The sequence below is a fragment of the Tachypleus tridentatus genome, chromosome 13, assembly GCF_004210375.1.
Source record: "Tachypleus tridentatus isolate NWPU-2018 chromosome 13, ASM421037v1, whole genome shotgun sequence".
In the NCBI taxonomy this organism is placed as follows: domain Eukaryota; kingdom Metazoa; phylum Arthropoda; class Merostomata; order Xiphosura; family Limulidae; genus Tachypleus; species Tachypleus tridentatus.
The window spans coordinates 232,982,417-232,995,650 of record NC_134837.1 but is presented as its reverse complement, the minus strand read 5'-3'; the positions used below and the strand labels follow the sequence as shown (position 1 = coordinate 232,995,650).

The 13,234-nt window shown below is 30.7% G+C and overlaps 2 protein-coding genes across 2 annotated transcripts in view; both read right to left on the bottom strand.

Moving 5' to 3' along the window:
* The window catches only part of RpL24 (ribosomal protein L24), a 399,722-nt gene that overhangs the window by 106,000 nt on the left and 280,488 nt on the right, over positions 1–13,234 (bottom strand). The gene's annotated exons all lie outside the window — the stretch shown is intronic.
* LOC143240266 (uncharacterized) overlaps positions 245–13,234 on the bottom strand; it is a 50,785-nt gene continuing 37,795 nt past the window's right edge. The window contains exons 5-9 of the mRNA XM_076482437.1: positions 11,481–11,675; positions 8,931–9,218; positions 8,304–8,399; positions 1,685–1,820; positions 245–732 (exon numbers count right to left, since the gene is read on the bottom strand). Coding sequence (XP_076338552.1) covers positions 635–732; positions 1,685–1,820; positions 8,304–8,399; positions 8,931–9,218; positions 11,481–11,675 — 813 coding nt within the window. The 3' untranslated portion in view covers positions 245–634. The remainder of the gene's footprint in view (positions 733–1,684; positions 1,821–8,303; positions 8,400–8,930; positions 9,219–11,480; positions 11,676–13,234) is intronic.

The following is a 13,234-nucleotide window of genomic DNA, read 5'->3' as shown; positions in this document are numbered from 1 at the left end:
TATCCTCCAAAATTTGTAAACTGATAAATTTAGCACTTCCAAACTGAGGAAGTACATCTTTCTTAGTAGCATTTTGCTGAACACTGATAATTTCTTTTACACAAAGAAATTTACAAAAGTTCACTGGTATAACAACTTCTATAATTATCTAAAAATTCATGGTACGTAACCAAGTCTTTGTGCATTTAAAGTGACTTAGTTGGGGTGGTTAAATATATTTTCATTTTACAATTCAGTCAGTATCTATCAGTAAATTTTGGCACTTTATTACAAGTACTGCATATACATGTTTATGATACAATACAATTCTGGTATTTCAAACAAATTTATTTTACAATGGTTTTACAGTAACTAAAATTTTCAGGTAAGAAAAATTATTTGATGGTTTAAAAAACAAATCAAAAATGCAAGTTTATATTTTTAGGCCATTGTGTCTTAGTTGAAAGTAGACCTACAGACATTATTAAATGGTGGCAAAATTTTTGAATGCTGTATGTAGTCATAACAATGTAGAACACTCCCATGCCACTCATGAAAGGTAATAAGTATAGATAACACTAAAACATCTTAGTAAACACAAACATAATCTAACATGCTTTGCTTCCAACTACAGCTAAACGAAAATGTTGAACAATTATTGTTCCAAATTAACTTCTTGTGTGGAAATTGCTGGATTCTCTTTTTCTGGACTACTGGAGACACAACACTGAGGGTGTTCATTGTTCTTTTCCACTGTAAATAAAAAAAGTCACTTAGACCATCTTCGAATTGAAATAAGCATAAATGTTTTAAATATATTTTTAACTTATACAATAGAATGTAATATAATTACTACTATTCAGTTTTCTAAAAGGTAAAAAAGCAAAATTATTTAATATGATTCAGTGTCTATGTACATGATGCAACTTTCTAAACAGCTGGTCACACCAACTTCTAAATGTTATGAAATGAATCACCTCAGGTTTGCACAAATGTTAAAACTTTTCGAACAACCCTTAGGGAATTGGTATTTTTGCAAGAACTGTTAACAAAGATTCCCCAGATATACACCCCAAATGTGATTTAAATTAGTTTATGTAAATAAGTAGGCCTGCTAATATTTGGTCAAAGAAATTAAACTTGCATTATAGCAACAGTGATCATTAAATTTAAAAGATGCAGTATAGTACTTCAAGCATGAAATATGCATAATAGTGGTTTTGTAAATGTGGGCCATAGGTTTGTTAATGATACAATACAGAACAAAACTAAAAACTTGTCATCAAGTTGAGGATTGAATGGTCCCTACAAGTCATATTTCTTTCCTCTTTTTTTGGTTTCTCACATTTTCTTAAGTCTGAAAGTGAATAAAATTTTTAAATTAATATTTTGTTTTGTTTTACTGACAAAATTACTGTTATCATTCACAAAACATGGCTCGTGCTTGAATTCTAGATGAAATCTGATATAATTTTTATATAGACAGACAACTTGCATCTACTCTAGAATGAAAAATGAATGAGTAGTATAATTGAAAATATTAATTTTATTCTAATAATTTTCTCAATTTCTTGTATCTGCCTTTCATAATTTCTTCCAAAATCACACAAGACTGTCAAAACAATGTATTTTCAACAATATACATGCTCAAATTAATTATCATAATAATAGTTTTATTTTAGAACAACAAGAAAATATTACTAACATTGTGGTGAATCACTGGTTTGATTTTTCAGCTGGCTTTGAAGTTGGTTTCTTTCTGTTTGGAGGGCACGACATAATTTTTCCAAAGTAAGTATACGCTGATGTGCTACAATAAGCTGTTGATCTTGCTTTTGTTTCTGTAAGGTAACCAAAACCAGAAATTACTGTAAATGAATTGACTAAAGAAATAAAAATAAAAAATTCCTGCAATAAACTTTTCATAGAATGGACACTTTTTGGTACATGGAATTAGGTAAAAAGTTTTACCAAAATATTCAGTCTTTTTTTTTTTTTCGCCATAGTTAAGTATATTGGAAATGTGTTATTTTTTCACCATTTTTGGGAATATGGTTATCCTGATTAACACTTTATATTGGAATCAAACTGTAAACAAACCAGATTAAAGTTCACAACTTGGCTATTAAAGCCATAGCATTTAACTTCACAGATGTTTTTATGATAACGTCCAATTCTAAAGTATAAGTTATACATATCTGTCATTAATAACACCCTCCATATTTTATCTAAAAATATCCTAACACTATTTGCTTATTCTGTTATACACTAAGCAACATGTTGAAAGTAATGATCAAATTTGTCATTTAAAAAAAAAATTTCTGGCTACTCATTCTAGCTTGAGATAATCTTTTCAGTTACATAAGTAAAATCAAACTGATAATACCAATCTATTCTGCTATTATTCAAAATAAGCTAATAGTATTGTTATTAACATAAAAACATGATGACTGTTGATGTAAGCTATAATCTACTTAAAAACACTGATAGTATTGATGTATTCTGTTATCACCTAAAAACATGCTTATAGTGCTAATCCAACCTGTTACACATCTACAAACATGCTGATACTATTAATCTATCCTGTTACCTAAAAACAAGCTGACAGAGTTGGTCTATGTTGTTACTCGCCTAAACCAAACTAACTGACATAACTACCATGAAGTAGAAACGACAATATACAGAGTTGGTGGTACAGCAAATCAGAGTTTCTCAGATGGTGTTTTAGTACCAAATAGGAAGGGGCACTGACAGCCATTCATGAGACTGCAGTGCTGGTAGTAATTCACAAGATAACATTGGTACACCATGTATCACCAATTAAAAAAAAAGAGTTTGCAAGTAAGTAAGAAGACAACTGTTCACTCGGGTATGTCATGGAGGATGCAACATAATTATTGAATATCATTATAGCAAGCAAAAGGATTAAAATGACATACTCAGTCATCTCCATTTGGTAATACTGTGCATTTGTCTATTCACTGGTGATAGCAATGAATTATGATCTAATTTTCATCTTTATTAACTTACCATACTTATTGCTATCAAATCATAAGGCCACACGTTTAGCATGTTATTTCAGAATTTTCAAATAATTTGAATAAATATGCACTATTACATCTAAAAATAAGTTCATAATTTTTGTAAGCTGAATTTTGAGGTATCAAGAACAGTGAAATTCAACTTTTTGGTTATTTTTGTCAATTTCTTGTTTCTTAAGGTACCTAAATCATATACACACCATTTGAAACATGGGATTATATTTTCTCATATTATCTACTTTCCATTATGCTAAGGTCAAAACAAAAACTAAAACCTTTTTCAATGTAAGCTTCTCCAAGAAAAGCAAGTTGCTGTTTGTAATACACAGAAAGTTACAGAATTAAATTTGTTTTATTGCATGTTTTTTATTTTATTGAAGTTACTGTTTTTGAAATTAATTATATATATATGTATATATATAGTTTCTTTAGTTTTGTAATTTGATCCTTAGGTAAAGGCAACTTACACCAAGGTCATAGTTTGTGTTACAATTCTTGAGAATAATAGTGTCTCTGGTTACATATTTTTCAATAATTGCTAGATAGATTATAACTACATTGTATATAATAAAGTGACAAAAAAACTATCCATTTATATTAATTTTAGTACTTCATGCAATGTTTTATTGGACCTTTCATTTTAACAAGGTCCCTGAAAGTGGTCTAAGCATGGTAGTTAGATGAAGTAGAATCCAGGATTGGAAAAAAAAAAGACTTTAAAATAAACAGTTGCAGTACTATGCATATTACAGTGTTCTGTCTACAATCACTTGATGAAAAAAAAACTACTGATAAAGAATTCAACATGAGGCACCTTTCTATAAAATGGAACAAGAACAATTATTGAATGAAACACTCATGATTTCAAAAAATTCATTAGTGTCTTGTAGTCATCATGAACAATGGGAATTTTCTGTCACAAATGGAACAGATGGCAAAATAAAGTGATACTATGAAGCAAGTTCTTTGTATGCCAAAAGGTTCCATAAAATACATGAGTACAAAAATTAAGAATAAAATAATTCATTGTCTAGGACAGTGGTTCCCAACCTGTGCACTGTAGTGCCCTAGGGCACTGCAGGGTATTTCAGATTTGAGGTAAACACAGCGATATTGACATTTGTTGGATACCATGTAAACTACTAGCTTGAGGTAGTTTATAGTTTTAACATAAGATCGCTACTATATTCCTTTCAATGATGTTCTCGAATGCTTGTGATATGTTTTTGTTTTCTTGTACTTTCAGCAACACTAGTAACCTCTCGTACTTTTTGTATCTTGGATTTTGTATATAAATACCTGGTGACTCTCCGGGTCCATCAGTAATCAAAATAACTGAGGGTGTTGTGATCAAATGTCTGTGAGGTTTAGGGAAGAACAGTAAATTATTTTGATTTTTAGTCCTTGTGCATAAAAATGGAAAGATTTTTGAACATTAATAAGTGTGGGAGTGAAGAAAAGGATGGCAAACCACAGACCAGATAGTTAGTTATCTAGATTTTAGTTTTGCTTTGGTTGATGTGTCTGCAGTGGTTATTATGTCTAAAAGTTTTGACTTCAGAGTGCATGCTTCCAAGTAAACTAAAATGCCACTTAGAGACCAATCATTCTAACATGGCTAGTAAATCCCGTGATTATTTTACCAGAAAGTTAAAAGAATTGAAAGAACAAAAAAGATACATTTTTTAAACAAGCTTCAATACCAAGCAATGCTTTGCTGGTATCCTACAAGAAGGCATACAGAGTTGCAAAAGGTAAAAAGCCATTGCAGAAGAACTCATTTTACCTACTGCAGTGGATATGGTGAACATTATGGTTGGTGACTCTGTGGGAAGACTGCTTTCAAAGGTGCCTTTATACAACAATACGATCAGTTGTAGAATCCAGCACGTGGTTGAAGCTCTCAACGATCAGCTAATTAAAGAAATGAAAGGAAAGGAATTTGGGTTACAGCGAGATGAGGTTACAGATAGTAACAGGAATGCTCATTTGAATTGCTACACATGGTTCATGGATGGTGACAAAATTGTGGAAGACCTTCTCTTTTATAAAAGTATCACTGCAGGTACAAAGACTCAAGATTTGTTTGAGATCCTTGACACTATTGTGTGTGAAAACAACTTAGACTGGACTAAGTGCATTGGTATCTGTACCTGTGGTGGTCACTCTATGTCTGGCTGTTATGGAGGATTGCAGGTGCTCATATGAAGCAAAGCTCTTGATGCAGTGGGTCCACAGAGAAGCCCTTGCATCAAAGCACCTGAGTTCTTCAATGAACCTAGTCTTGGAAACTGTGTTGAAAGTGGTGAACTTTATAAAAACTCAGTCACAGAAGGAGAGGGTTTTAAAAAACTGTGTTTGGATATGGGATCTGAACACACATCTTTGTTGTACTACTGCAGCTCGCCATGGCTCTCTCGTGGGAATGTACTGTTTGATGTGTTCAAATTATGACAGGAACTCCACCCTTTTCTTGAATAAGAAGAACATGAATGTGCTAAAAACTTTTGGATATTTACTTTTTGTTAAAATTAGAATACCTGAGTGATCTCTTCGAAAAACTGAATGCGTCGAATCTTTCTTTGCAGGGAAGCAATACGCACTTTGTGAAACTTGGAGAGAAGGTTTCAACCTTCAGAAAAAAGCTACTACTATGGAGAAGAAAAATGAATGAAGTTGGTGGCAAAGACTGTTTTCCTCCTGTTGCAGCAGTTTGTTGCATCTGTTTTTGAGGAGCGCCTAACACAACTCAGTGATTGGTTTGAAAATAACTTTCCAAAAGATGTAGAGAGGTTTGCATGGATCCAAGACACATTCAAGGCTACAGCTCCATCAGAATTTGCAGAAGAAGAAAATCTTATTGAGCTGTTCTGTGACAAGACTTTTAAAACAGTAAAAGACTAATATCTGCAGCTAAGTGCTAAAGCTCAGAAAATTCCATTTCTGCCGTCATATCTCTGTGAAACTGGTTTTTTGGCAGTTACTGTGATAAAAAGCAAGTACCAAGCGAAAATCAATGTAGAACAGGAAATGAGGGTGGCAGTGCCCAATCTGATTTGAGAACCTGTGCAGTACCCAACAGGTGCACACATCCAATTAGTAATTGTGGTTATTCAAAAATTAAATAAAAATATTATTTTTACTTTCAATTTACATGTGTTATTCTTTCAAAGGTCTACTAAGTTGTTAGGACATAAATACTTGAGTATTAAGTTGTTTGGACCTAACTATTTAATAAACAGAACTGTTAGGTTTTTCTTTTTGCCTAAGGGTACTGTGAAAAAAATTGCTGAGATACCAAGGGCACTGTGAACTGAAAAAGTTTGCAATATGCTGGTCTAGGAGAGCATTAAGATAAAACATTAACATCTGAAATTGATACATATCCCACTTATCTCTCTGTTTTTGATACAAGATATTTCTAGAAAAAGTAAAAATACTGTAATATTCAGAAATGTTCATTTTCAAAGAAATGAAAACTTTGAAACAATTAAACTCAACATTAAAGAATCATTTTTAAGATTTCACAAGTTTTCAGATCATACAGCAAAAAGTATGACAGATCAGGTAACAGATCTATTGAAACAAATGTTGATTATAAAAAAAATGCCATGGATAAGGTTATGATGGGACAAATGTAATGAGTGGCATTTATAATGGAGTTCAAACAAGAATTATGCAAGTTCAACAAAATACATTATATGTTCATCGGACTAGCCATTATTTGAATTTAGTAGTTAATGTTGTTTCTGGCCATAATTGTTTATAGTTTTACATACAATATAATTACTCTTTTTGGATATAACATAAACAGATGGGATTTGTTATCACATTTTACAGGTAAATTGAAAGTTACAATAAAAAATTGAAACCTACAATGTGGTCTGTTAGAATAAACAAATGCATTAAGGACTGTAAAACTATATTATTTAGACATACTCTAAACTTTCACAGCAATAGAATTAAAAAGTACAAAACAAAACTAAAGAGAAGCTGTACGAATAAAAGACAAAATATTGAATTTTTACTTTCTATTTATATGTGCAATGCTTTGAATGATATTCTCAGAAATTAGTTGGGTGCTAAGTATATTACAAAAAGAAAAAGAGAATGAATTCAGACATTTATGAAGGAACTGCAGCATTAAAACTTACTACATCAAACTTAAAAGGTCACATGTTCATGTATTAATTAATCCTTGAAAGTAGAAGCTGCCAAAGTTATTAGTTAGTGGGATATATTTTAAATTTTCATAAAAGTGCCAACCAAAAATTAAACAGCTTTTCAGCAAACTCACTAATAGAGGAGATATTCAACATTCCTGTTATTAATTGCACTAGACAGTCAATATATAGATACAGATATGTTTTGTTGAAATGAACAAAATAAGTTTAGTTTTTATAACCAAATAATCTGAATATAACTGAAGCTGACACGAGACTGGAAAAAAATCTATAGTGAGGATTTATCTAGCCAATTTTCATTACATTTGGCAAGCACAATTTTTTTATTCAAAATGACGTTAATGAAACAAGCCTGGAGGAATTAGCTGATTTATTGTTAATTAAATACAGTTTTGTGGAAAGTGATTTTTCAAAAGTGAGTACAGTGATTTTTCTCTTTTTTTACTTTACCAGTGACTGTAGTGAGGAGGGAACAATTATTCAGTAAACTACAAAATTATAAACACTTAAGAAATAACATGATTCAAAAGTAGTTAAATGATCTTCCCTCTTTAGCTGTAGAAAGAAAAACAGCCAAAGAATTAGATCTTGTACATCTTTCTGATGTTTTTGCCAAAAAGGTTGGAAAAATAAAAATGTAGGCTATAACTTTTTTGTGATTCTTATTCTTCTGTTTAAACAATGTGAGACTATTTATCTGTTTGTTACAAAGTAAACAAAATTTATTTTGTATTTATATTTTGATTGGAAAGCCTTTATAACTTTTTACAGGAGGAAGACCAAAAAATGTAGTTACACCACTGGATATATCCTATTACACACCTAAAAAGCTGTTGACAGTATTGATCTATAATGTTAATCACTTAAAAGTATGAAGTATTGATATATTCTGTAACTATCATGTTTTGTGAGGGTACATGTACTGCATTAAAAGCTATAGTATAAATACTTAACATATGCAAAAGTGTATACAAACTTGTGTATTTTGTACCAAACCCATTGCAAAAGTGTTATTAAACACATTTGACATACAGAATATTATGTAAACTATAAGACTGGATTAAGTAGAAGTCAGAAATCTTCAAATATTAATTTTTACCTCAGAAGCCATGTCTATGAGGGCTCTGTTGCTATTTTCCCATTTCATTTTCCATTGGCTGGTTTCCTTTTCTAAGTTTTTTACTTTCTTTGACATCTGTTTCATAGGAAAGAAATAAAACTGAAAATCTTTACTGTGCTAAGTTAATACATACTAATTTTTTAAATGTTTGTTTTCTTTTAAAAGAAAATTTTATGAAAAGAATTTTACATAGTTAACTATGAACCACCACTATTATTTATAATGAATACCACAACTTGGAATCAGCTAAAAAACTAATTTTATTGAATTTATAAAAAAATAGATAAGAACATAAACCTGTACTATAAAACAACTATTACTTTTCATTAGCTATGTAAATAAAATCTAAATTACTTATCAACAAGGTAGTTTTTATCACTGTTCTTTCTACTTGTACCATAAAATTTTTAATGGACTAACCAGAAAAATACTATTCATCTTGGTAATATAAATAAAACCTCTAATTAAAAAAACAAACTAAATTTATAAATATTGAACTAATAAGATGATTAAATTATATTTTTCTCTCATTATTTATAAAAATAAGTAAACTATACAGCATTATTTTTAGAACTTGTGAGAGAAGTATTTCAATAATATTCCTACCTTGTCCATGTCAGTTTTAAATGAAGTAAAAACTTTATTACTTTTGGCAAGCATCGTTTGAAACTCTTCATACTTATTTGTATAAAGAACCAATTCTGAACGTAGTTTCAATTCATTGGAAGAAAGCTCTGCACAACGTTTCTGCAGCTCACTAACGCTTTCCAGTAGTTGTTTCTTCTCATTTAAATAACTTTCTCGTTCCTGTTTCAGCTCTATACTAGCCTTTGCCAGTTTAGCTTTGGCTAGCTGAGATTCTAGCTCCTTTTGCCGTACAACTTTCTCCATATGCTAAAAAAAATTCCATAACTAGTCTCAAAAACTTTAACTATTCATGCAATGAACACTGCTGAGATCTACATCTATACTAACAAGTGTTTATGTTCTATACTGTATATAACTGATTGTTGAAGTAAGATGGAAGTACCTTTACATACAAAATGAAGACAACAAACAGAATAATTGTGACACTACATTTTCAAGTCAAACCCAATTCCTACTACAATGTCCCATAATCCAAAATTATTTGTAATTGTTGCAAGGTATAATATATATCCAAAACAGATCAGTAACTCATAATAACATTTATCACTCTTCAATCAAGTATAAATATTACAGATCATAATGTTGATATGCAACCTTTGTATAAACTATGGTATTAGCACAAGATTATAACTTTCTTACATCTACTTTACAAGGATGTTTCAATATATTTATGATGTGAATGTTGGAAAGTCTTATGTATGCATAGAAAATGGAAAAAAGTTGCATAAACATACCAAAATAATGATATGGTCTTTGATACTTAAAAAAGGTTGAAAACTGATTTTGTTAATGATCACAATGATAGCACATCATCATATGAACTTTGTAAATTCTGTGATGCCAACACATTATATACATGTTTTTTGACCCCTATCTATTCAACATTATCACAAAGTCGTGCCACTATTCTACAGCTATATACTATTTGTGGTTACAATTTATAACCTAAACTTTGTCACTATTTTTCCAACTTTCCAAGTTGTCACAAGTTGACTAAAAACAGTTAAATAATCAGTTTTATTGAATTTTTGTACAATTAGCTTGGTTACAGAATCAACATTTCTAACTCGTGTAAGTTCACCTTCCATGTTTTTTTTTTTTTCAATGCCAACAGAATACTTACTTATATTCTAACTTGTTTTTAAATGTGTAAGTTTACTACTGGTATTCACTTACTGCCAGCCTAACATATTTCGTGATTCAAATCATATTTCATATAATATGTAAATGAAAAAAGAATTTGAAATGCTTTGTATTTTGTCAACCAGAACTTATCTACTGGACTACGATAATTATAAGCAGTATAGAAATGTTCTTGTTATGGTACTGGATACTGAAACATGATAAAAAAGTTAAAATCAAAAGACTTAAATATTTCTGATGAAAAATCACACATGAATTTGAGTATTTTAACTTTTAATGTTCAAACTAATTCAAGCTTCCTCCAGACTTGAGTCTGAGGTTCCAATGCAAAATTTGGGGGCTCCTGCCCCAATCACTGCAAGATACAGCTTTTGAGGACAAGAATGTAATGTCATTTTTCATTGGATGATGTTGATGTCCACAACAAAGAAGTGGCGTGGTGGTGTGATATTACATAATGATATACTCATACCCAAAATGATTCACACTTTTAGCTTTTATAATTTTTTTATTAGGCAAAGTAAATGTGCTTTGCATTTTGGTTTTTCACTTGAATATTTGAATTTTGCACAACAAATGTGGTGCAGCAGAAGATGAATATTTGCAAAACATTTTTACTACAGATTTCTACAATATTTTTAAACACTGCTGTATTAAAACTGTACTAATATTTTGTGGAGCAAAGGTATCACATCAAAAGCAGACAACAAAAAGAGCATGTAAAATGCTGATTCTTTTACTGATAGAAATAGCACACAATAACAAAAACAGAGTATATATTATTAAATAATTAAGTTTATGTTGATATAATCTTGCAGGGCATTGGTCTTTTAAACTAATTTGATCAAGGGTTTATGTGCTATAAAGAACTATGAGTCAGAAATGAAATAATTTTGTATTGAGATTGCCAATTGGTAGTAAAGGTAATTTTAGTTGGAAATAAAATTCTAAGCCCCTGTGAACACAAGGTGAGAAATGATAATGTTACTGATATTGTTTTAAAATTCAGATCAATTTAGATTTAACAAAAATAAGTATTTATTTACTTGTAGGGAAGAAAAGTTTATGCATCCTACAAATGCATGTGTGTGTAGAAGATCTGCTAACAATTACAAGAGCAAATGGATAAAAGTCAAAGGTCATTTCAACCAAAACTGACAATGAAAAAAGTATAAAGTTTATGTATTAAAGATTTACACAAAAAATATGTAATCTGAGATATTTCTGTTATTTTACTAACAACTTCTAACATGTCTTTCTTATAACAAAGAAAAAGAATAGTTTGGAATATGCATCACCTTTTAAAAAAAATAAATTTATGATTTATATTTTATTAAAATGTTTTTGCCAGTTTTAAATATTTACCTTCTCCCACATTTCATAATGATCAACCAAGGATTTCAGTTTCTGGGCTAGTTCACCATTTTCTTCTCTTTGTTTTGAATAACGCTGTTGGTTGTCTTGCATTAAATTTGTAATATCATTCAATGTTGCCTGGAACTTTCCTGCTACTTCCTTTCGTTTTTCCTCTTCTTCACGAATCCTTGAAAGACTGTCTTCCTATAGTAAGTTTTATGAAATCCATATCTTGTGAAAGTAAGTATACAATTGCTTTTAAACCTTAGTTTAAAAACAGTTCTGCTTTTACCTCACATTACTACATTTCATTATCAATGTTACTAAGATAACTAGTTATACATAGAAAACACAAAAACATGTATGTGTTTATCTTTTGTATAAAGAAGGTTAAAAAATAGACAATTCTGAATATTCAAATCATCAACTGACATCATGACAACATGTGACATTCAGTTATAGCTGAGTATTATGTATCAGAACTACATAATTGTTTGGTATTTTGTAGGTAGTGTGATGCTACTGAAAATTTTTAGGAAAGGTATGTAAACAGCCTTATTTTGTCAATACAAAATATTTATATATTCAGGTAGTAAACCTGTGCTCAGATCAGGAATTCAGAATTTAAGTTAACAGCATTGGAAAATATAAGATTATAAATAAATCAGGAGCACCAGGACCATCCAGAAAGAGACTTGTTACAAGACTTACCTCTGTCATGGTAAGCAAAGTGAGATGTCTTGTGATAGATGAAAATTCACAAACACAAAGACTATTGGTAATAGTAGCTTATGTGCCCCTTCCAACAGTATGCAATATAAAGAATGATATGCATTTAGAACAGTAACACATTGTGTATACATAAATTATTTCTATGATGTATTTATTCAACTATCAAGTACCTCAAACAGTTGCAAAATGAAATGGGTACTCTTGCTATCCTTTATGAAGATATACTGGTCAAGTTGCCAGATGCAGCACCAATGAAGTTTTGTGCATTTTGGTGGTTAATGAAGGCTCTGGGAAATTATCTTCCTTATATATTAGAAGGATTATGGAAAACATCAGGAAAGAATGGTATACCTTGGACATGATATTCTTACAATAAAACTACATTGAGGGGTACTGTCAAGATGTACAGTTGTCAAATATAGCAGGATAAGATGTTGTGAGGCTTCCAGTTCATTTAAGTAAAATGTACTCAACCTCTGTAGTTGATATAAAATACAAAAACGTGTCTCAACCTATACAAAGGGCTTCAAAAACAAGCAGAAGTATTCTACTCAATCATAAAAATAAGGAAACCTCAGAGTAAATGAGAAAAGTAGCTTTCTGAAATGTAAAAGAGAAAGAGAAACTCCAGAAGTAAACAGAAGTAGCTTTTCGGAATACAAAATAAGAAGGAAGCAGTAAATGGGAGAAGAACCCTACTCAGATGTAAAAGGTGGTGGTGGAAGGTATAAAGGACACAGTTTATGTGGATATTGAGAGCACTGGAGAAAACATTCAGTTACCTTCCTAGACAGCCAAAGTCTTGGGGAGGAAGAAGCCTGGGAATAAAATCAACCTTTATTTGTTATAAAGCACATGGAAGGCATCTAAGCCAATACTGTAAGGGAAATCTTGCCTGCAGGTGAGAAGAAAATGCATCTTTATAGAAAGATGATATATGACAGCCCGAAGAACCAAACAGAAATCCCAGTCTGGGAGAGAGACTGGACAAGAAAGATGACTGAGAAAAATGCTTTGAGTAAATTCTGTAA